This window comes from Mus pahari, chromosome 4 (assembly GCF_900095145.1).
Source record: "Mus pahari chromosome 4, PAHARI_EIJ_v1.1, whole genome shotgun sequence".
NCBI classification, from domain to species: Eukaryota; Metazoa; Chordata; class Mammalia; order Rodentia; family Muridae; genus Mus; species Mus pahari.
Genome location: NC_034593.1, coordinates 98,020,908 through 98,043,977, shown reverse-complemented (window position 1 = coordinate 98,043,977; position 23,070 = coordinate 98,020,908). Strand labels below are relative to the sequence as shown.

Genomic DNA, 23,070 nt, shown 5'->3' with positions numbered 1-23,070 from the left:
GTAGACCAGGCTGGCCTCGAACTCAGAAATCCGCCTGCCTCTGCCTCCCGAGTGCTGGGATTAAAGGCCTGCGCCACCAGGCCCGGCTGCTCATAGTTTTTGTGCCTGGGAAGAGGGGGGGGGGGATGTGCTGTGCAGGGCACCTCAATCCCTCTGGGTGGTCCTTGCTCTGAGTGGTCCTCGAATGTGGGTGTATGTGTATGGAGAGGTGCAGCCCTATGCTGGGTTGTCTACTGCCTCCCTTCTCTGTCCACAGCCACTGTTGGGTCAGACAGGGCTTCCCCAAGGTCCATCTGAGCAGAAGGTAGCCGTGGTGTCCGTAGATGGCTGTGACACAGGGGTGGCTCTGCGCTTTGGAGCTATGCTGGGCAACTACTCCTGCGCTGCCCAGGGTACCCAAGGAGGCAGCAAGAAGTAAGCGGGGAGGGTGGGGGCAGGAGCAAGGGTGCTGGGGGGCACTGGCAGTGTTGGGGAGTTAGAGTCAGGTCTTGGTGGGCTGTGAGGGGAAGGGTATGGGCCGAGAGCACATCTGTCTATACTGTGGTGCTTCTACATCCTGGGCATTGTTCTAAAAAGGGCCCCTCAGCCTTGGTTCAAGTGCTCCCTTTCTTGGGCCTGGTGACAGGGTATGGGGTAAGAGAAGAACCTTAATGTAAATGAAGAAAATATCTAATAAAATAATTTAAAAAGAGAGAGAGAGAGAGAGAGAGAGAGAGAGAGAGAGAGAGAGAGAGAGAGAGAAGAACCTTAAACTTAAACCCCTGTGTCTTCACGTTTTCGGCCCCCAGGTCTCTGGACCTGACAGGGCCCTTGTTGCTGGGCGGGGTGCCGGATCTGCCCGAGAGCTTCCCCGTCCGAATGCGGCACTTTGTGGGCTGCATGAAGGACCTCCAGGTGGATAGCCGGCACGTCGACATGGCCGACTTCATTGCCAACAACGGCACCGTGCCTGGTAAGAGGTCCGGGGGTAGGGACAAGGCTGGGAGCCAACTGCCAAGAGGATCGGCTGTGTGGGACCTGGGAATACCAGCCTGTGTGGCCTTCCAGCCACTGATGTTGGTCCCTGAGTCCCTTTCTCTCCCTTCCAGGCTGCCCCACCAAGAAGATCGTGTGCGACAGCAGCACTTGCCACAACGGTGGCACCTGCGTGAACCAGTGGGACGCGTTCAGCTGCGAGTGTCCACTAGGCTTCGGGGGCAAGAGCTGCGCCCAGGGTAGGAGTGGCAGCTGCCACAGGTTGGGACCCGGGTGCTGTCAGTTTGGGATCACGGGCAGGGCTTGGGGAAGGCTTTGGGCAGGGTTCTGCGAGCTGGGATGTGGGTGGAAAAGCGTGTCTGGGCAGAGTAAGGAGAAGCTAGGCAGGAGACAAAGGGCCTAGTCAGAGGCAGGCAGGCCCTGGGCACAATGTGGGGCGGGCCCGGGACAAGTAAATGCTCCAGAGGGTGGGGCATGAGAGGATTGGGTGTGAGGGGAGTCGAGAGTCCATCTCTCACGGAGCCACCACGCTTCCGACTCCACTGCTCTACCCTTGAGTCACTTTTCCTCTGCCTTCCCAGAAATGGCCAACCCCCAGCGTTTCCTGGGCAGCAGCCTCGTGGCCTGGCATGGCCTCTCTCTGCCCATCTCTCAGCCCTGGCACCTCAGCCTCATGTTCCGCACACGCCAGGCAGATGGCGTCCTGCTGCAGGCCGTCACCAGGGGGCGCAGCACCATCACCCTGCAGGTGATGCAGGGCACGTGGGAGTGTGGCAAGCCCTGGCTTGGCGGCTAGCACTGTAGGAGCCTTCAGGGGGTTGGACCAAGGTGGCTGGGCAGGGTTTGGCAGAAGGGAAGAGCTGGCTGGGCCCATTCCGTGGGTCAGTGCTGCCACCTACTGGGTTTAAGGGAAATAAACAGTCTCCTCTGCCCTCAGCCAGGCAAATTGGAAAAGCCCATTGAGGTGGTCTGCTGATTTTTCCCCCCTCTTGTACAGCTTCGGGCAGGCCACGTAGTACTAAGTGTGGAGGGCACAGGGCTCCAGGCATCATCTCTGCGTCTGGAGGCAGGCCGAGCCAATGATGGTGACTGGCATCATGCGCAGCTGGCACTGGGAGCCAGCGGGGGCCCTGGCCATGCCATCCTGTCCTTTGACTATGGGCAACAGAAGGCAGAGGGTAATCTGGGTCCTCGGCTGCATGGACTGCACCTGAGCAATATTACAGTCGGGGGAGTTCCTGGGCCAGCCAGTGGAGTGGCCCGTGGCTTCCGGGGCTGTTTGCAGGTGAGTCTCCTCCCCTGATCTCCCATTCCATTCCTACCTGGAGCCCTGTTCCACTGAGGGCTAATGCCACTCTTATCCCTCCAGGGCGTGAGGGTAAGCGAGACACCTGAGGGTATCAGCAGTTTGGATCCCAGCCGCGGGGAGAGCATCAATGTGGAGCCAGGCTGTAGCTGGCCAGATCCCTGTGACTCAAATCCGTGCCCCACCAACAGCTACTGCAGCAATGACTGGGACAGCTATTCTTGTAGCTGTGATCCAGGTATAATGAGGATGTGGGGGTATTGGGGCCAGTGCCATGAATTGCACTCCATCTCTAATATGTGGCCAGTCACTTCTTCTCTGAGCCGTCATCTCCTACAGGGTTATAGCCACCTAGCGCAGTGCTCAGAATGGAAGTAGATAAGAGGAGACAGACAGAAGAGAATGGCAGTAGAGGGTGGGCCCTGAACCTTTCTGATCCTTCTTGTCCAGGTTACTATGGTGACAACTGTACAAATGTGTGTGACCTGAACCCATGCGAGCACCAGTCCCTGTGTACCCGAAAACCCAATGCACCTCACGGCTACATCTGCGAGTGTTTACCGAATTACCTTGGGCCTTATTGTGAGACCAGGTAGGTGGGTCAGGGTTTATCTCTTCTATCACTCTGAGCCCCGAGAGTCTGGCTGAGCTGCAGCCAAGGCTGAAGGGACCACCTGTGGCTGAACCAAGTGGGAGGAGATGTAGTGGCAGAGGGGACTCATGCCTGTGTGGGTGTCTTTCTGCAGGATTGACCAACCTTGTCCCCGTGGCTGGTGGGGACACCCCACATGTGGTCCATGCAACTGTGATGTCAGCAAAGGCTTTGACCCAGATTGCAACAAGACAAGCGGCGAGTGCCACTGCAAGGTGAGAGTCCCGAGTGAGCCCCTCCCCCCCCCCCACTGTGGCACCCTGCCCTGTAACTTCTGGCCCAACGGGGAAAGCAGAGGAGAAGAGGACCCGGGCCTTCCTCCAGAGAGCTGAGGGCCCCGTACCTTTGCCATATCAGGCATGGCAAGTGGTCATTTGCCCTTATATCCAGATGCAGGGGGATCCAGGATCAGTATTGAGGCAGGGAGCCCTGGACTAGCTCTACGGGCTGTCTGTCTGCAGCTTATCCCGAATGCTTGGTTTCTCACTGATGAGTTTAACTCCAGGTCATTACCTGTTCTTGAGAATGTTGAGTCATTCTCTCACAAGGACCCAGGGTAGGGGAAACTCTCTCCAGGGAAGCCACAGCTTGAAGCTCCACCGGCATCCAGGAACAACATCTCGACCCAGTGACCCCCCTTCTTCCCTCCTAGGAGAATCACTACCGGCCCCCCGGCAGCCCCACTTGTCTCTTGTGTGACTGTTATCCCACTGGTTCTTTGTCCCGAGTCTGTGACCCCGAGGACGGCCAGTGTCCGTGCAAGCCTGGAGTCATTGGGCGTCAGTGTGACCGCTGTGACAACCCTTTTGCTGAGGTCACCACCAATGGCTGTGAAGGTAGGACTCTTGGGGCAGGTAGGTTCCCTCCTCACTGTATGCTAAGAGTTTACATTGCAGAGGCTAGAAATGAGGCTGGTCGTGGGTTGGTCGGGGATGTGGAAGGAAAGTTGCGGGGCCTGGACGGAACTGCTTATAGGTGACCGTGTGCTCTTTTCCATAGTGAATTACGACAGCTGCCCAAGGGCCATAGAGGCTGGGATCTGGTGGCCCCGCACGCGGTTCGGGCTACCTGCTGCTGCCCCCTGCCCCAAAGGCTCCTTTGGTAGGTTTCAGAGGACTACAATATGATATTGAACCTTGACCATTACTGTCAGAGAAATAAAGACAGCAAGCCCCCAGCGTGTAGCTCCTGGGGCCCCACTTTCTGGTTTCTAGCTCCCAGAGAGTCAATGTCCCACCTTCCTTCACTCACTTACCCTTCAACCTAGGCTGACCAAACGTGCCTGTATCCAACCCAAACAGAACTGTTGAAAATCCTGCATGTTCTGGGAATGGGGTTGAGAGCTAAACTCAAAGGCGGATTGCACGAGGCTCCTGTCTTCAGCTACCTACCTAGTACTGGAGTTACACCACATTAAAGGGAGGCGGTCCTGAGGAGCGTGGAGTGCCGGGTTCTCTCCCAAGAGATCCCAGTTAGTGCTGCACAGGATTCATGGCTAAGGCAGGAGCTGGAGGGACAGGCGTAGTGATAGCTCGGGGTGTGGTGGTGGAGGTGACGGACCTCTCCGTCCCTCTGGCCATCGAACTGACTTTGCGGAGATGTTTTGGCTCTGGCGTCCTGAACACCCATACTCTTACTTTCTTTTGGGCTGCTTGTTCCTGTCTGGCTCATGAGGTACTCCGGGCTTCCTGTCTCCCTAAGTCCCTCCTTCTTGGCTTCTTTTCTCCAGGGACTGCTGTGCGCCACTGTGATGAGCACAGGGGTTGGCTCCCCCCAAACCTCTTCAACTGCACATCAGTCACCTTCTCAGAGCTAAAGGGCTTCGTAAGTTGACCCCCTTGTCTTCTCCTCCTGTTCACCCCTTGTCTTTGGAAATAGACTCCTGGTTCCTGCTTTCCTGAGATTCCTCCTACCTGCAGAGGCCGCCTCTTCCCCACCTACCTCTTGAAGCCCTTTTATTCCTGAGTCCTGGTCACCTCCATCCTGTCTGACCCTCTGCAATTCTGGTCCTCCATGCAGGCTGAGCGGCTACAGAGGAACGAATCAGGCCTAGACTCAGGACGCTCCCAGAGGCTAGCCCTGCTCCTGCGCAATGCCACCCAGCACACCTCTGGCTACTTCGGCAGTGATGTCAAGGTGGCCTACCAGCTGGCGACACGACTCCTGGCTCATGAGAGTGCCCAGCGGGGCTTTGGGCTATCTGCCACCCAGGATGTGCACTTCACTGAGGTAGGGCTTGAAGTAGGCATGGTGGGGGCCCAGTGAGACAGCCTGTTCCTGGAGATCTTGGGGGAGAGAGGGAGATACTCCCCTACTGGAAGGAGTCCCACCCCTGGCACGAGGCCTCCATGCCAGCCTGTAAGCCATTGGCGCAGCACAGTTAATTAAGAGTACTTCCTCCTACCAGTATCAGCATCCTAGTACCGAGCACAGGCACTTGTATTGAGACATGCACTGACCTGAAGCAGAGTCCTACCTATTATACCAAGAGCTCAGTCTTTTCAGGGAACCAGAGAGGCACGCAACAGAAGGAGGCATGCGAGGACACACTGGTGGCTCTGATTAAAGTGTGGAGGAAGGGTTAGAGGCGGGTACCCATGCTGGAAGTGGACAGTATGATACACAAGGCTTCCCAGGGGAGACTGTGGGGACTGCTGAGGGAAGGACATAGAGGGCGGGTCTGGGGCAGGCACAGGCTGGGACTTGGTATGAGGTTGACCACAAGCAAATGCTACTGTGACCATGCCTGTCCCCAGAATCTGCTGAGGGTGGGCAGCGCCCTCCTGGATGCAGCCAACAAGAGGCACTGGGAACTGATCCAGCAGACAGAGGGTGGCACCGCCTGGCTGCTCCAGCACTATGAGGCTTATGCCAGCGCCCTTGCCCAGAATATGAGGCACACCTACCTAAGCCCCTTCACCATCGTCACACCCAACATTGGTGAGGTGTTGCTGGGCTGGGGGATGGGAGGGGGGTTGTGGAGAGAGCCCTGCCCCTGTTTCAAAGGGCCGCTGTGCTTAGGGCCCGCCTGCCTCACTTGGTGAGTGACTGTGGCCATGTTCCTTTCTAGTCATCTCTGTAGTGCGCCTGGATAAGGGGAACTTTGCTGGGACCAAGCTGCCCCGTTACGAGGCATTACGTGGGGAGCGCCCCCCAGATCTTGAGACCACAGTCATTTTGCCAGAGTCTGTCTTCAGAGGTCAGCGGGGAACACAGATGTGGTAACGGCTTGGAGTGGGACGCCCATGCAGTGGGCAGGGCCAGCTGAGCGTAGCAGCATTTACTTCCAGAGATGCCCTCCATGGTGAGGTCTGCAGGACCCAGCGAAGCCCAGGAGACTGAGGAGCTGGCCCGGCGGCAGCGGAGGCACCCAGAACTGAGTCAGGGAGAGGCAGTGGCCAGTGTCATCATCTACCACACCCTGGCTGGACTGCTGCCCCACAACTATGACCCCGATAAGCGTAGCCTGAGGTAAGCGTCCAGGACAAGCAAGGGGACAGGACACATCTCCCAGTGATAAGGGTGTCTGGTGGCCACTTTGGTGACTGTGTGCCTTCCTGTCATCAGAGTCCCCAAGCGCCCAGTCATCAACACCCCTGTGGTGAGCATCAGCGTCCACGATGACGAGGAACTCCTGCCGCGGGCTCTGGACAAGCCAGTCACCGTGCAGTTCCGGCTGCTGGAGACCGAGGAGCGGACCAAGCCCATCTGTGTCTTCTGGAACCATTCGATCCTGTGAGCCTGTACCACTCTTACCCCCATGACTTTGGACCAAGTAGTCCAGGCTCCTGGCTGCCCACCCTTCTCCCTCCCTGACTTTGTCTTCCTCCCGCAGGGTCAGCGGCACTGGGGGCTGGTCCGCCCGAGGCTGCGAAGTCGTCTTCCGTAACGAGAGCCACGTCAGCTGCCAGTGCAACCATATGACAAGCTTTGCTGTGCTTATGGACGTGTCGCGACGAGAGGTTGGACCCGGCAGGGGTAGCCCAGAGCGGTGGGTGGGAGGAGCCAAGTCCAGGGGCCGGGTGCCTGACGCCCTGCCACTCATCCCTCAGAATGGTGAGATCTTGCCACTGAAGACCCTGACATACGTGGCCCTCGGAGTCACCTTAGCTGCCCTGATGCTTACCTTCCTCTTCCTCACCCTCCTCCGTGCCCTCCGCTCCAACCAGCACGGCATCCGACGCAACCTCACAGCTGCCCTGGGCCTGGCCCAGCTGGTCTTTCTCCTGGGCATCAACCAGGCTGACCTCCCTGTAAGATTCTTCCTCTCCCAGAGACCCTCCCAACTTCCGGCCCCACCAAGGCTCCTGGTGTCCCCTCAGTGGCCCTCTCCCATCCCTGCTCCCACGGCAGTGAGCGGATAAAGGGCCCGTCCCAGCACCTGGCCCTTCTCTTTAATCCAGTTCTCTCAGAATGTTGTAGCGTCCCAGATGTTCTTGCATATAGCCTGGGCTTCCTCCGAGGCAGCGCACACCACCAGGCTTCCCCACCGCCTCCCTCCCTGCCCTGGGTGCCCTCCTGTATTGGCCGCCTTGGCTCCTGACTCCGTGTCCTGGCCCCCAGTTTGCCTGTACAGTCATCGCTATCCTGCTGCATTTCCTGTACCTCTGCACCTTCTCCTGGGCTCTGCTGGAGGCCTTACACCTGTACCGCGCGCTCACAGAGGTGCGAGACGTCAATGCCAGCCCCATGCGTTTCTACTACATGCTGGGCTGGGGCGTCCCTGCTTTCATCACAGGTAACCTGCCTCCTTTCCGGGCCTAGCGATCCCCTGTCCCTAGGCCCTGGCTCCACCTTCATGCATGTACCCCCAAACCCACAGTTTGGGTCCTAAGAATTCCTTCCCCCTATACTTGGACAACCTGGTATTGGGTGTCAGGGGCTGGGCTTCTCCTTGGAGAGAGGAGTGGACAGACGGGCCTTCTATGTGTTCCACGCCTGGTTCTGTGAACTTGGATGGCAGTGTAATTGCCCCACCCTGAGCACCCTGTCTTGTGACTGTATCTATGCTTCAGGCCTTGCTGTGGGCTTGGATCCGGAAGGCTATGGGAACCCTGACTTCTGCTGGCTCTCCGTCTATGATACCCTCATCTGGAGCTTTGCTGGACCAGTGGCCTTTGCTGTTTCGGTAAGTGCTTAAAAGTGATGTGCAGTAAGCAGGATGGGGGGGGTGTCCTACGGATCCCCTTTAGGGAGAGCCAAGGCTTCTGAGCCCCCCCCCCCCCCCCCGGCAAGGCAGAGAGCAGTCTCTGCGCTCCGGTCCACTCACGTCCCTCTCCACTGCCCAGATGAGTGTCTTCCTCTACATCCTGTCAGCCCGAGCCTCCTGTGCTGCGCAACGGCAGGGCTTCGAGAAGAAAGGGCCCGTGTGAGTACTGACAGGTGGCCGGGCATGGGGTGGGTGTTGGCGTGGAGGGCATCACGGCAGGACTCACATACGCCCTGCCCTCCAGCTCGGGCCTGCGCTCCTCCTTCACGGTCCTCCTGCTGCTGAGTGCCACGTGGCTGCTGGCACTGCTGTCTGTCAACAGCGACACTCTGCTCTTCCACTACCTCTTCGCCGCCTGCAATTGTGTCCAGGTACCTGGCCCCCACCCCTGCTGAGTGGACAAGAGCACGCCTGCGGGGGTGGGGTGCCTAGTGTGTCAACCGTGGCTGTCTCTGCCTGCCAGGGCCCCTTCATCTTCCTCTCCTATGTGGTGCTCAGCAAGGAGGTCCGGAAAGCACTCAAGTTCGCCTGCAGCCGGAAGCCCAGTCCCGACCCTGCCTTGACCACTAAGTCTACCCTGACCTCGGTGAGGGAGCCCGGGTCTGATGGAAGGGGAAGCAGGCCGGAGGAACCTGTTCTCTGTGCTTTTTTAACCCGGGCATTCTGTTTCCCCATCTCCACACACCTTCATGTTAGGAGGAGGGGGCGAGGTGCAATGTGTTCCCTTGGGAGGAAATGCTATCACTGGGTAAAAGAGCTGCAGGCAGAGATTTGTTGTCAGGTGGGACACCCTGTGCCAGAGAAGTCCTCATGAATTTTGATAAATTTTCTGTCTCCTAGAATATTCTCAGGAGACAATTCTAAGTGCCATTTTTATTTGGAGTGTTCAATGTTATACAGTTATGGTGTAGCTAGGCCCTATGGTGAAGGCAACACAGAAGGGGCCTTTCCACTTTAATCCCTGGGCATGGCTTGGGGTAAACTCCTGGGACCCTTTACTTTCTAACCTGGGGCCACTCCCTCCCGCTCACCCACTCACTGATGTGTCTGTCTCCGGCCTAGTCCTATAACTGCCCCAGCCCCTACGCGGACGGGAGGCTGTACCAGCCTTACGGAGATTCGGCTGGCTCGCTGCACAGTGCCAGCCGCTCAGGCAAGAGTCAGCCCAGCTACATCCCCTTCTTGCTGAGGTGAGTCCATGGAAACAGGAGAACTGGGAACGAGGGAAAGACCGTGAATGCTAGAGCCAGGACCAGCCAGCTGCTAGGAGCTGAGCGGCTCAGACGGTGGCCAGCACAGGTCACAGCCTAGATTAGCAGCAGTAAGGGGCACAAGGTAGGACCTGGGAATCCCTCTACAGCATAGCGTTGTCTTTTTAGGGAGGAGTCCACGCTGAACCCTGGCCAGGTTCCCCCTGGCCTAGGGGACCCGAGCGGCCTGTTCTTGGAAGGTCAAGCCCAGCAACACGGTGAGGACAGAGGCTCTGGATGCCTAGCAGGGCAGGGGCCTGGCTTTTGCTGTGGGTGGGCCGGGGCAGGTGGGACAGTTGTGATCCCTCCCTGACCTCCCAGATCCCGACACGGACTCTGACAGTGACCTGTCCCTGGAAGATGACCAGAGTGGTTCCTATGCCTCCAGCCACTCATCAGACAGCGAGGAAGAGGAGGAGGAGGCCGCCTTCCCTGGCGAGCAGGGCTGGGACAGCCTGCTGGGTCCTGGAGCTGAGAGACTGCCCCTTCACAGTACCCCCAAGGGTGGGCCAGCACCAGGGCTGCAGCCATTGGGGGGCAACGAAAGCCTAAGAGGCCAGGGCTTCTTGGAAAATAGAGCTGGGTGGTGGCGATCCTGTCTGCCCTCTCTGGGACTATCGGCCTCCTTTCTTTGACAGATGGGGGTCCGGGGTCTGGGAAGGTCCCTTGGCCGGGAGACTTTGGGACCACAACAAAGGAGAATAGTGGTAGCGGGCCCCTTGAAGAGCGGCCACGGGAGAATGGAGATGCCCTAACTCGGGAAGGGTCTCTGGGACCCCTTCCGGGCCCTTCTACCCAGCCTCACAAAGGTGAGTGGAGTCTCTCCCATCTGCTCCACTCTCCCATTCCCTTGCCGGAGCTGTTAGGACTCCCCATCTCATGACACCCTCACCTTGTACCCAGGCATCCTCAAGAAGAAGTGTCTGCCCACCATCAGCGAAAAGAGCAGCCTCCTAAGGCTGCCCCTGGAGCAGGGCACAGGGTCTTCTCGGGGCTCCTCCGTCAGCGAGGGCAGTCGGCACGGACCTCCTCCCCGCCCACCTCCGCGCCAGTCTCTGCAGGAACAGCTGAATGGGGTCATGCCTGTCGCCATGAGCATCAAGGCAGGCACGGTGGATGAGGACTCCTCTGGCTCTGAGTGAGTCGGCTTGGGCGGGAGGGACGTGGGTGGGGTGGAGGGAACCTGCTGAGGTCCCAGGCCGCTGACCCACCGCTGCCGCTGAGCTTCACCAGGCTACTCTGCTTGGCAGTTGGGCTAAGCGGAGTCCAGTTCCCTTGTGCGCCCAGACATCATGGTGCTCTGTCGGGGGTGGGGGGTACACCAGACCCCCTGGGCTTTATGCGCAGCGCCTGTCCCCGGTCCTGCGAGAGGGTGGGGGCTGGGGCTACTTTTCTGTTTCTTTCTCTGGTGGAAGCTGCTCACTGTCCCCTCTGTGGCTCCAGCTAACCCTCTGTCTGCCTTCTCTGCCACTCTCCTCTCCTGCCTTTCCAGATTTCTCTTCTTTAACTTCCTGCATTAACCCTGGGCCGGTGTTCCTTCGTCCCCTCCCCCGCTGCGCTCATGCCCCAATCCTGTCTTCTGCTTTATCCTGCCCTGCTCCCTACCGCCCGCCCGCCCGCCCGTCCGCCCGTCCGCCCGCCTGCCCGCCTGCCTGCCTGCCGAAGCAGCAGCGACGAACCATCCATCTGAGGAGCCTGGGCCTTGCACCCAGAAGGCCATCTAGTGCCAAGTCCCTCCCCCACCCCCCTCACTGCACTTTGGACCCTCGGGGGAGGCCAACATCTCCAAGACCAAGTTTTTCAGAAAAAAAAAAAAAAAAAAAGGAAAAAAGAATTTTAAAAAGGATCTCCACTCTTCATGACTTCAGGGATTAATTTTGTTTTTATACGCTGGAAGTGGACTTCCCTTTCCCCTTCCCAAAAGAGGACAGGACCGCCCAGGACGCGTCCCAGCCTCTCTTCAGTTTCATCTCCTGTGCCTCTGGGAGGAGAGGGACTCTTAGGGGGCCTGCCCCTCATTTGCCATCACCAAAAGGAAAGGACAAAGCCACATGCACCAGGGGCAGGAGCCCCTGCAAGGCTGCACCGGACAGGCGGACAGACAGGCCTCAGTTGGTGAGGGGTCAGGTCAAAAAAAAACAAAGGCACTTCACACCCGCCAGTTCCACCTCTCCCAGGAACTGACAAGCCCTGTCCGGCCAGGGGCAGAAGGACTCATGGCCCCTGGACCCCCCAAATGCTGCATGAACCGTTTTGTAAGGGGAAGCCTGTTGCCCCCGTGATGGGGGAAGGACTACCCCAGCCCCTCTCCTTTTCCTGGACTCTGGCCACCGTGCTACAGCCCAGGTGTTTGCTCAGTTTGCTGACCCCAAAGTGCTTCATTTCTCCTGCCCACCCTTGCAGGGAGGGCCAGTCACTGTTCCCTTGCTTCTTTGCTGTGTGGGCGGCCCCAGGAGGAGGGGTAAGCACAGAGCTGGCTTGGTGGCCCTGAGGGGCCTCCAGCACAGGTGTCAGGTCTGGGTTCTGCTGTCCACTCACCCCCTCCCCGCCAAATCAGACAAATGCCCGTTTTTTGTCTGACCTGCTGTGGCCTCTGAGACATGTTCTATTTTTAACCCCTTCCTGGAATTGGCTCTCTTCTTCAAAGAACCAGGTCCTCTGTCCTCCTTGTCCCTCAGCTCCCTGCGAAGAGAGACTTAATATATTTTTTATTTATTTGGTTTTTTTTTGTGTGTGTGTTGGGATGGGTTTGTGTCTGGTCCCAGGGGGTCTCATGTGGCCATTGCAGGCTGGCTGAGTCCCTGGCAGCCCTGGATTTGGGGCCTACCATCCTTCCTCTTGCTCCATTTGCTCCCCTCTGGTTTTTGCCAACCACCGTTGATTTGAGTCTCCTCTCCTCTGAGCATGTATTCCAAACTCGTCACTGACTTCCCTTCTAGAGCAGGTGTAGAATAAAGGCTCTTGGCAGGAAAGATGTTCCTGTCCCTCACTTGGAAGGCTGGCCTCTGGCTTTTCTGCCATGGATTCTCACCTGCCCTCTGCCCTCTGCCTCTCAGCCATTCCTTTAAAGGGTTAAAAATTTAACTGGAATTTTTTTTTTAAACTACTGATGACTTGACTTAAAAAAAATACAAAGATGCTGGATGCTAACTTGATACTAACCATCAGATTGTACAGTTTGATTGTTGCTGTAAATATGGTAGAGTTTTGTTTTGGTTTTGTTTTGGTTTTCCCCCCATACTACTGAATAAACTAGTTCTGTGCAGGAGCCGTGTCATCGCTGGCCTCTGTGAGGCCTGGATTTTGGGAAACAGGTAGGTAGAACCTTGCCGATCCCGATCCCGAGGACAGAGAGACTAAAGCCGTAACAGCACAGGGCGCTGAGTCTGGCTGTTGGAAGGGAGAGGAGATAGGTGGGTAGGTGGGTGTTTGTTTCCCCTAGGATAAAGCTTGTACCGCCAGAGAGGGTGGAGAGGCTACACAAATCAGGCCGGGTCTCAGCCTGAGTCCCGGGCAGAATTCAGTAGACAGGAAGGAGTGGGGTGGGAGTTTCCGGGGCTTTTTTGTTTGTTTGTTTTCTCTTTTCTTTTTATCTTTCTTTCTCTTTTTTCTTTTTCTTTCTTTTTTTCTTTTCTTTTTCTTTTTTTTCTTTCTTTCTTTTTTTTGAGTCAGGGTTTTGTTGCATAGCCCTGGCTGCACTGGAACTCATTCTATAGATCAGGCTGGCCTCGAGCTTAGAGATCTGTCTGTCTCTGCCTCCCAAGTGCTGGGATTAAAGGTATGTGCCACCACCACCTGGCTATTGTGGGCTGTCTGTCTGTCTGTTTTATTGGGGGAATGAAGCGTACACTCATTCTGGGGATAAGTATGTGTTTGGTGACATTACTTCTAGTCCTAACTTTTGTTTTTGAAAGCTCCATCCAACAAATTAGGATATTATGAATCAACCCTGGAACCTCGAGCAGCAGCCTGATTTGTCTGCGCCTCGCTTCCTCTGTCTACAAAATGAGGGCAATGGTAACAGCAGCCGCCTAATTGAGCTTTTAGGAGGATTAAATAACTTAACACATGCAAAGTGCTTACAACTTTTCACAGTGCATAGCAAGAGGCCAGCAAACACTGGCTTCTCCTGTTGTTGCTTGTGGAGTGGAAGAGGTGTGGTGGACAGGGAGAAAATTAGAAATCCAAGCCAGGGAGGAGGTGGCAAGCAGGTAGATGAACAAGAAGGGCAGCTGTGGCAGGTAGGCACCACCAAGTGAACGCCACTTAAGCAGGTTTGGAGTCAGCGAGCCTTATTGGGTGGAGGCAGAAAGATTGACTCAGTGAGAGAGAACAGGCCTTGCAGGCTCCAGCCACCAGGTGGCAGCAACACAAGGGATTGTGGCTGGCTTTGCTTCACCACCCGTAGGGGTTTGGCTCCAAACCCAAACAAAACGGAACAAACCTGCCACCTACTGGCCATGCCGAGGTGTGTGTTCTTAGGCTTAGCTGCTACTGCAGATGCCAGTTAGAGCAGACGGTTGCCAGCAACTTCTGCTCCGAGCTCTGTGAAGTGACTTATTCACTCGGATGGAGGCCCAGGATACGCAAGCCTGGAAGACCCCAGGAGATCAAGGGGACTCAGCTACTGGCTGGTTTGGAGAGCTTGCCCTCTCCATAGCCCACCCAGAAGTCCTCCCCCTGAGCCAGGCCGTTTGAAGGAAGATGAAGTAGGCTGGAGTCTGGGCAACACACCTGAGGCTTTCTTGCTGCCTTGTACCATATTTTTTCAAATCAGAACCCATGACGTCTGCGTATCCCCTCCCTCCCGCGTGTCAGCTCTGAGAACTTCAGTGGCTGTAGAGGCTGAATGTAGAGGCAGCTGCCACTGTGTATAGTCCCCATGTATTTATAGGTGTATTAAATTAATCTTACAGTCAGCCATAAGTGGAGACGCTATGGAGGGCCCCTGGATGTGGGGATAGGGGAGGAGCGCCGAAAGCTTAAGAGCACTTTTGGACAGTAGTCTGCCACCCCATCTCCTTTGCCCAGCTGCCTTTAGGGAAGTTTCTTCTTCATAAAGGACTGATTTAGTTCTGACTGCAAGAGTCAAAGGCTACAAACCGGATCCGAAGCTGGGCTTGTTAGAACCTTATTCTGTTTTCGGTAAGTACCCACTACCACGTGTCCATTCTGCACCAGTTCAGTGCTCCACCAGACAAGCTATAACACGAGGGCACAGTCAGCATTTCTAAATTCTGATGCCAGCCCTCAGATCCAGCAGGAGAGCAGAGAGGGAGCGCAGGCAACTCTAATGACGTGAGGTAGATACCACTAGGCCTTCTGGCAGAGGTTACCTCAGAAGCAACAGCAACAAAGGGCATCTATTCCCTAAGGGGTACCATTGGTGGAAATAATAGCTAAGTCTAAGGCAGGAATAACAGTAGACTTAGTTCCTACCACAACCGCCTCAGGCACTGTACGTGAAACCTCAGTCAACTTTGATCTGGACTATCTGTAAACATTGAATTGCAGAAAGGAGACTTGATTGGGACTGAATGGCAACAAGGGACTAGTCACGGCCGGAGGAGCTGGAGGTTCAAATCCCTAGGGTCTACGTCTGAGATCTCACTAGAATCACACAGATGTTTATCTTAAAACTGTTAAAATCTACTTTCAGATATACAGAAAAAAAAATTTTTTTAATTCATTTATTTAAGAAAAAATATGAAGATGTGAGTAAGCTTATAATTGATTGGCCTGTGAGAAGTCATAGAATTCATAGGAAACAAGTTCTGCACATCAGCTGTCCTCCTGGCCTTGCCAAACAGACCAGAATCTAGTGTAGGAACAAGTCAGGAAGACCTATCCTAGAGAACTGAGCCGGCCGGCTCCTGAGGCCGCTCGTATGGGAATGGCCAGTGAACCGTGGTCCGGGCAGAAGATCAAGCTCTCTAGTCCTGACCACAAGGTGGAAGGAGACAGACAGGTCACTCTGCCTGCATTTATTATCTTGTTTGTGAATTTCTCCACGGGCAGATGACCTCTGCCCCTCTCGTCTTCTTTCAGGGCAGGGTAGGGTGGGGTTGAGTCTCCTCAAGCTCAAGGTACCCGATCCTCCATAGTCTCTACTTCAGAGGTCAGCCCCGGAGGTCATCTCTTCCTCCCATCTCTGGGCACAGAGCTACAGGAGTTAGGGACCGCTGGCAGAGGAGAGTCCAGACTTTGATGGCTAAGATGGTAGTGGCTTGCTATTGAGTCTTTGTTTGCTGCCCTGCTCTTCTTACCTGAAGAGAGAGGGGGGACTGCTTTAGAACACCTTCTTCCTCCTGAGCCTGTCTGGTACCCAGCCAAATTCACACCCCCTCAGGATGGGAGAGAACAGCACCCCACGCCCCTCTCCTCCCCACTCAACACAGAACCCGAGGCTGCTGTGTGCACCGCAGCCTGGAAGCCCAGGTGATGAAAACAGAGGGACCAGTCTTACCTAGTCAGCCCAGGGACTGCAGCTTTCCTGAGGGGCTGCATCCTGCCTCGAGCGGCACTGGTGGTGGTTGGAAGGGTTGCTTTCTGGGAAACAGAGGCTTGATGGGAATTAACAAGAGATGAGTTAGGACAAAGTTCAGCGGACTTCATCAGAGAGAAAGACTGGATGAAGGTATGTGTTTCCTGACCAAGGTAAAACCATGAGCCACGTAGAAAGCATTGCATTCCCTCCTTAACACCGCTTTCCTACCTGAAAGTAGTGTTAACAGCAGTTACAGCTGTAGGGGGGCAAGATCAAGCTGGGTCACCGCAGCCATTCTTCTATCTAAGGTTCTCTGTTTTTGTTTTGTTTCTTTGGTTTTTGAGACAGGATCTTCCCATAATAGCTATGGTTGTCCTGGAACTCACTCTGTAGACCAGGCTGGCCTTGAACTCAGAAATCTGCCCGTCTCTGCTTCCCAAGTGCTGGGATTAAAGGTGTGCTCCACCACCGCCTGGCTCGATTTTTTTCTTTTTCTCTTGAGACATGGCTTTATATAGCTAAGGCTGGCCTTGAGCTTCTAGCCTTGAACTTATTCTCTGGTGTCTACCCTTTGAGTGCTGAGACTACAGAAATGTGCCACCATGCTTCGCCTGACCATTTGTCCACTCTATCTTACCTCTGTGCCCTATGGCACTTGGGTGCCCTTTCTGAGTTGAGAGAGAATCTGGAGCTAGGGCACCTTTTCCAGGTAGTATACTCCGCCCAGTGAGTGGCACTCGGGTGGCAGGCTTGGGGATGGCTGAGGGGACGGGGAGTCGACTGGAAGACTTGGCAGTTGCTCCCTGGAGCCGGGATGAACCTTGGGAGTTGCTAGCTGAGGACTGTAGAACTGGTCTGACAGGAATTGGTGGGCCTGTGGACAGGAGTGTAGACAGGTCAGGGTGGGGCTCAGCTCCTCTCTTCCCCTTATCAGCCTCGCCCACATCTTTGCTGCCCCGGTCTCACTTGCTGTTGTCCGGGCACCGGACCCAGCCTTCCGCCGAGGTGGAAGAGTTGGTTGTGCAAGAGGAGAGCGCCCTGGGCTTTTGGATGCAGGGAACAGATTGCACGTGGGTGATTCCTGAAACAGAACAAGGAACAAAAAAAAAGGAGCAGAGTGGAGACAGTGTGTGCTCTGCTGCCTTAAGGAGAGGAGATAGGAGGTAGGGCGTTGTCTAGAACCTGTAAGGAAGATATCAGCCAGCAAGATCTTCCTTCCTTCCTTCCTCTCTTTCTTTCAAAGCAGGGTTTCTCTGTGTAGCCCTGGCTGTCCTGGAACTCACTCTGTAGATCAGGCTAGCCTCAAACTCAGAGATTCGCCTGCCTCTGCCTCTAGAGTGCTGGGATTAATGGCGTGCGCCACCACTGCCACCCGGCTACTTTCTTTTTTTAAAAAATCACTTTATATTTATTTCTTTACTGTGTGTAACATACACATATGTGGCAACATGTATGTATAAGTCAGAGGACAGCGTGTGGGAGTGTGCTCATCACGTAGACAGTCCTCACATGTAGGTCACAAGGCTTGAACTCAGCTTCATCAGCCCTGATGGAAAGTGCTGTTACTCACTGAGACATCTCACCAACCTATTATTATTATTATTATTATTATTATTATTATTACTTTGAAATGAGGGAGTCAAGTAGCCCAGGTTGGTCTCAAGCTCAGCATATAGCCCCCTGGGAATGACCTTGAATTCCTGATTTTCCTGACTCTATCCCAAGTCTAGTTCAGGATTACTTATATGTACCTGTTTATTCACCGTTTGCCACATCCATTCCTGTGATGCTGGGCAATCCAACCCAAGACTTTGTTTAGGCTGGGCAAACACTAGCCACCTGGCTATGTCTCCAACCCAATTTGCTTAATCTTAAGAATTCCAGGGGTTAATTAACTATCTTCCTCTGCTACACTTTCAGTGTCTCCTGCACCTTGTCTAGGTGTCCACATGCATGTCCACACTCACCTTCTTTATGCTGGAGGGCTTCTTTCCAGATGCCACCCGGACAGGCCTGGCTGACCCCTTTTTATCACTGCTCCGGAGCCCGGTTAGGCTGCTTGGAGGTGGGGTGCTCCAAGAACTCACAGTGGGCAGCAGATCTCGTACAGGGCTGTCCTTCAGGACGAAGGTCTCCCGCCGAGGGCTGGGCTTCCCTCTGGGGCTGGGCCTTCCAGGGCCTGTACCAGCCCTCTCCCGATCTTTCAGGGCACACTCCTCCAGCTGAGCTGCCAGGCGGTTGGCTTCATCGAGGATTTCCTCCAGTTTCTCTGGGCTGAGTGGGCCCAAGCTGAACCGAACACCCTGGAGGGCTGGAGCTACTTCATTCGGGTTACTCCGATGGGCGAGGCCCCGTCGAAGTGGTTTCTCTGGACTCACTAATACTGTTATATCTTCTTCCTCATGGCTGAAAAACAAATATGGCACCATGTTGGACAACAGACAGCAGAAGGCATTCCTGTAGGTGAGTCGGGGCTGACTCCAGTCTGGCCATGAGAACTGCTTTTAGGTGAGGAAAACTTGGTTCTACTTCCATTTTCTAAGACAAGGTCTCAACTCTATAGCCCAGAATGATCTCAAATTCAAAATCCCTCCTGCCTTCCCTCTCTCTCTGTCTCTCTCTTCCCCTCCCTCCCTCCCTCTCTGCGCTGTAGTCTATGCTGGGGGGTGTGGGGGTGGTCTGCAGGGCATGCCTCACATGCCCAAGGACATTCATCTTTCATTTACATCTACCCCTAAATTTCCCTACAGCTTCTCCCTTCCTCTCACCAGCATGCAGAGATGTGTTCTAGAGGCCCAATTCTACCAGACTGCTGCCATGGGAGCGTACCATACTCTGCTGGATTACCAACCACGGTTCTAGAGGTCAATAAGTTCGCAGTAAAGGGTTACAGATGTATTGCCGGAGGAAAATAATAAATGGATAAATAGGCTGGTACCTGTCGGATGGGGACAGCCCTCCGAAGTCCAAGGTCTCGTCCACGATGAACTTGATATCTGAAGGGATGAGAATAATAAATGCCAGCTATCAGTTCTTGACAGACAGACTCTCAGGGCCCCGTTCCTCCCTCCATGGCTTCCTTACCCTCTTTCAGAGCCTCCATGCTCAGCCAGCATAAGCGAGTCAGCTTAGACCTGAAAGAAAACATGCCTACCTCAGGTGTCTATCATCCTGCCTTAGGGCCCCATCAAGACTCGGAGTGAAGAGGCATGGTGGTGGTAAAGCAAGATCGGCACGTGTCCCTGAAACTAGTCCGTTATATTAGGGAAAGGTGCAGAAAGCTCGTGCCCCATCACCTGATGTGCAATCCGCCAACTTGCGCCCTGGGCTCTCCTCAGTCGGTCAGTCTCCACCTCCATCCTTACTATTACCCGGAATTTCCCTCCCCTTACCCCAGCCATCCTCCACTCCGCGGCACCACATCCCCGCCACACCTCCAGCGCACACTCGGTTTCCACTCCCCACCTCGCCACGCAGGAAGCTTTTCTTCTACAATCTCCCAGTTCCCGGGAATGGGCTCCCGAGGGGCGGAGCTACGTTCGAATTTCTTAGGCTCCACCCAGTCCCGCCACAAACGCACAGCGATTGGTGGGTTCAAGGGGGCGAGGCTGAGGAGCGAGCAGTCGGGAAGTCAGCCCAAGAAGATTGTCCCTTGGACCAAAGGGCACTTCCCAAAAAGACTCCACGGGGGTGGGGGGCTACAGCGGGGCGGCGGGAGGAGCCGCGAGTGCGCGGTGGCGTGTACCGGAGCGCCTCCTAACCGTAAATCAGATTAGGGGAGAACTGTCCAACCAATGTGGGCTTGGAGCCCCGCCTCTTCCCCCCACCTCCTGGATTCCAGCCTCTGCGACTGACTGGGTTACCTTGCTGGGTTTCTCGCGTACTTGCAGAGACCACCAAATAGACCATCTCTCCAGCACCGGAGGCACACGAATTCTTCATTTAACATAAGGCCATTTCTCTGAGATATCTGGTATTTTTTCTTCCTGCTTCAACCCCAACCCCCAAACGATGAGTATAAGCAGCTATTTAAGAGTTTAAATAAATAACAAAGAAGTCATTCTTCCAGACAAACAGTAAGTAGTAGTAATAATAAAAGATTTCAGAGCAGTGCTAAGTGTAAAAGGATTATATATTGCTAGAGATCTTGTTCGTGTGAAGAATTTATTTCTTCGCCAGGATGCTGGAGGGAGATGTGTGAAGTTTATGGTGGGCCTGTGAAAGCTCAGCCAATAGCGTGGTCTGACGGATCCTTAGAGCACAGTCACTGGCTATCCTACCACCTTCTGCCCTAGGCCTGCTTCAGGTGCAAAAAAGACTTTGCTGTTGTGAATGTTGTTGATTGGCTATGACCTGATCACTCCTCTCCATTCATTGATGCACACACACACACACACACACGCACACGCACACGCGCATGCACGCACGCACGCACACCATCTGCTGTCTCTTTTCCCTTTATTTTTTGTCGTTTTCTGAGATAGAGTCTAATGTAGCTCATGCTGACCTTTGAATTCACCATATAACCAAGGATGACCTTGAAGTCCCGTACCTCTGCCTCTACCTCCCAAGTGCTGGGACTAAGGGCCTGTGCCACTATACTCTAGGGCCATCCTCTGAGACAACTGCAAACATCTGCAAGGATCTTCAGGAGTTCTGTTGTGCTCGCTCTGGAAAGACCATCACAGCTGGGCCTATGGATGGTTTACCTTCCGTCATAGGAGGAGGTGGGACAGAAGGTCGTGGGACCTTCACCTGAGTATGCAGCTGTCCCTCTCAACCAGCTGTATGCAGTTCTGTCCTAACTGCAGATGGGGGGAGGGACTAGAGGATAGAAGTGGGAAGAGGCCAGGGGAAGTCTCCTCAGGGAAGTCAACTTCAAGGTCATAGCTGCTTCAGGGTCATCCATATCTCCACTCCTCACCCACTGCTCTGTAAGTAAGCTTATCGCGTTCACTGGTTCCTCTGGATAAACTCTGGGTGGGGGATTCCTACTGTTGTTTGTCTTTGGGGTGGTAAGAGAAGGTGTAGACAAGGTGGTTTATGTCTCTCCCAGGGAAGACATTTTAGCAGCAGCCACCAAACCTGGCTCTATCTAACAATTTCAAACTGGTGTTCCCTAAGGACAATAGATTTGCTAATTGTTTTCTCAGTTTTTCCCAAGGCTGGCATGTAAGTAGTAAGGCTTTAGTTGGGTAAGGAGCTAATTTACAACATATGGTAACTATCATCATGTGGAAGCTGCATTCTCCCAGAACTTCAGTGAGAAAGAGGCAGGGTAGGCTCAGCGTCAAAATGAAAGTAGATCTCTTTGGTTTGAAGAAAAAAAGCCTTTGGATTCTTCTGAGCCAATCCACATCCCTTTTCTTCTCAAAGAGAAAAAAAAAAGTGGCCTGATATTCATCCTTCACCCCCAAATCCTGAAATATTTTCTCTTTTAAGCCCATTTTTCCAACCCAGATTGTCTGGTGATAGATGAGAGAAAATGGGGAAGCTCTGCCGCTTACTGGATCCTGGCTTGGCGGGGGTTGTGAGCTTAACTTTCTCATTTGTAACATGAAGATTAAAAACAGAGAAATCACTTCTGTTCAGTTCCCGATGCATAGAAGGCTCTCTGCTCTACCCCCGCCCCCTACCCCATCCCTACCCCGCAATCCCTGCTCCTGCTCTTGCTTTTCCTTGCTCGCTCTAGCTCTTCACTAAGGTTCACTAACCCAGGGCACCACGGAGACAGAAGGCAACTTCAGGCACCAGCAGGGTCCCATGTGCTCACAAGGACCTTTGTCCTCCCGACAACAATCTCCATTGCTGATTCTCACTGTCATCTGTGTGCAGTGCAGTCTTAGATTGACAAACTTGCCTAGAGCCTCACGGGCTTTAATGCTGAGGGAACCAAGGCGGCGGCTGCGATCCAATGCTCTACAACCCAGATACAGTTCTCTGTTATATAAGCCTCTATTCTCTTTTATGTAACATACCACTTCAGACAGTGATGGCTTAGGAGCCAGGCACGGAGTGCATGCCTGTATGCCTGTCATCCCAGGACTTGGGAAATCAAGGTAGGAGCATTGTAAGTTGAGCCCTCTGCCCCTTGATACTTCAAGACTGGGTTTTTCTTTGTAACAGCCCTGGCTGTCCTGGAACTCTCTGTGTAGACCAGGCTGGCCTCAAACTCAAACTCACAAAGATCCACCTGCCTCTGACTCCCAAGTGCTGGGATTAAAGGCATGTGTCACCGCCTCCCACCTTGAGTTAAGACTCTTTTATATATATGTGTGTGTGTGTGTGTGTGTGTGTGTGTATACATATATATGTATAATTTATTTTCATGTGTATGTGTAACTGCCTGCCTGCATGTATGTGCCTGTCCCTGCAAAGGCCAGAAGAGGGCATCTGACCTCCTGGAACTGGAGTTACAGGTGGTCATGCACCATCATGTGGGCACTGGGAACTGAACAAAGGCTCTCCATCTCTCCAGTCCTGGCTTGTGGCTCTTGATGAGACTGGCACAATGGGCATATAGGAGTTGGAGGGACCATCCGCATCTTTACAGAGTCCATCCCAGAGCATCTTCTGTATGTGACTTGTCAGAAGATGCAGATACGAGCAAGAGGAGCTCCATCTGAGGCTCTGCTCAAGGCTTGGGGCTCGGGCCCCTACCTTTGTTCGTAGGATGATGTTGTTCTGCTCAATGCTTCTTGATAGGCATGTATCCTGTGGTACCAGTACAAAGGGAAGCCCATGGGGAAGATGGCAAATCCCCATCATCTTTCCCCAACACCTCATGCCTCGTAGAACTGAATGCAGCCCTGTCATAAGCGGCCTGTGGTAAATGATAGTGTCAGAAAACGCTGATAGGTGGGGGGTGTGACTCACTTTGCAGAGTGCTGGCCTAGTTTGCATGAAGTCCTAAATTCAACTCCTGGGATCCCACAAACTGTGTGTGGTGACACCGGCCTGTAATCCCAGCACTTAGGAAATAAAGTTCGGAGCATCAGAAGTTCGAGGATGTCATTAGTTTGCTTGTGGAGTTAAGGCCAGGCTGGAATATATAAAACTGTCTCAAAAGTAAGTCAGGTCACCAGGGCAGGGAGGAAGAATGCGATTCTGTAAGAGAGACTGGGTGGATATGAGGCGGAACAGAAGAAAAGGGTGAATCTTAGGGCTCTGGGACCATACAGACTGGTGGAA

General features: G+C 54.2%; 2 protein-coding genes across 4 annotated transcripts in view; one reads left to right on the top strand and one right to left on the bottom strand.

Annotated features, from left to right (window-relative positions):
• The window catches only part of Celsr2 (cadherin EGF LAG seven-pass G-type receptor 2), a 23,261-nt gene extending 11,726 nt beyond the window's left edge, over window positions 1-11,535 (top strand). Inside the window, exons 6-34 of one of the 2 annotated variants that reach the window (XM_021196368.2) lie at window positions 257-414; window positions 789-952; window positions 1,089-1,214; window positions 1,557-1,723; window positions 1,973-2,260; window positions 2,345-2,519; window positions 2,732-2,873; window positions 3,028-3,148; window positions 3,586-3,769; window positions 3,933-4,034; window positions 4,663-4,757; window positions 4,953-5,162; window positions 5,690-5,873; window positions 6,004-6,132; window positions 6,224-6,404; window positions 6,501-6,668; window positions 6,769-6,895; window positions 6,986-7,186; window positions 7,497-7,671; window positions 7,949-8,061; window positions 8,222-8,301; window positions 8,387-8,513; window positions 8,606-8,728; window positions 9,205-9,332; window positions 9,522-9,610; window positions 9,714-9,896; window positions 10,031-10,201; window positions 10,296-10,530; window positions 11,061-11,535. In XM_021196368.2, the coding sequence (XP_021052027.1) occupies window positions 257-414; window positions 789-952; window positions 1,089-1,214; window positions 1,557-1,723; window positions 1,973-2,260; window positions 2,345-2,519; window positions 2,732-2,873; window positions 3,028-3,148; window positions 3,586-3,769; window positions 3,933-4,034; window positions 4,663-4,757; window positions 4,953-5,162; window positions 5,690-5,873; window positions 6,004-6,132; window positions 6,224-6,404; window positions 6,501-6,668; window positions 6,769-6,895; window positions 6,986-7,186; window positions 7,497-7,671; window positions 7,949-8,061; window positions 8,222-8,301; window positions 8,387-8,513; window positions 8,606-8,728; window positions 9,205-9,332; window positions 9,522-9,610; window positions 9,714-9,896; window positions 10,031-10,201; window positions 10,296-10,530; window positions 11,061-11,082 (4,368 nt within the window). In that variant the 3' untranslated portion in view covers window positions 11,083-11,535. Of the gene's footprint in view, window positions 1-256; window positions 415-788; window positions 953-1,088; window positions 1,215-1,556; window positions 1,724-1,972; window positions 2,261-2,344; window positions 2,520-2,731; window positions 2,874-3,027; window positions 3,149-3,585; window positions 3,770-3,932; window positions 4,035-4,662; window positions 4,758-4,952; window positions 5,163-5,689; window positions 5,874-6,003; window positions 6,133-6,223; window positions 6,405-6,500; window positions 6,669-6,768; window positions 6,896-6,985; window positions 7,187-7,496; window positions 7,672-7,948; window positions 8,062-8,221; window positions 8,302-8,386; window positions 8,514-8,605; window positions 8,729-9,204; window positions 9,333-9,521; window positions 9,611-9,713; window positions 9,897-10,030; window positions 10,202-10,295; window positions 10,531-10,884; window positions 10,996-11,060 lie in introns of those variants that run through there. The other variant, XM_021196366.2, reaches the window with a different exon arrangement.
• Window positions 11,536-15,004: 3,469 nt separating this feature from the next.
• Window positions 15,005-19,386, bottom strand: Psrc1 (proline and serine rich coiled-coil 1). Of its 2 annotated transcripts, none has more exons than XM_021196422.2 (8): window positions 19,272-19,328; window positions 18,964-19,013; window positions 18,818-18,875; window positions 17,847-18,285; window positions 16,846-16,960; window positions 16,517-16,753; window positions 15,859-15,955; window positions 15,005-15,658 (listed from the first exon to the last, which is right to left on the bottom strand). In XM_021196422.2, the coding sequence occupies exons 2-8, from the start codon at window positions 18,980-18,982 to the stop codon at window positions 15,655-15,657; spliced, it is 969 nt and encodes a 322-aa protein (XP_021052081.2). In that variant the 5' UTR covers window positions 18,983-19,013; window positions 19,272-19,328; the 3' UTR covers window positions 15,005-15,654. The 2 variants fall into 2 exon arrangements, with proteins under 2 accessions (XP_021052081.2, XP_021052082.1); XM_021196423.1 differs by having other exon boundaries at window positions 15,069-15,658; window positions 19,314-19,386.
• Window positions 19,387-23,070: the final 3,684 nt, after the last annotated feature.

Excerpts from the sequence above, each read along its gene's own strand:
- Psrc1 (XM_021196423.1), bottom strand. Across the intron at positions 16,961-17,846 it reads AGCCCTCCAGCATAAAGAAG|GAATCACCCACGTGCAATCT; the intron begins GTGAGTGTGGAC and ends GTTCTGTTTCAG. Across the intron at positions 16,754-16,845 it reads CGGTGCCCGGACAACAGCAA|GCCCACCAATTCCTGTCAGA; the intron begins GTGAGACCGGGG and ends TCCTGTCCACAG.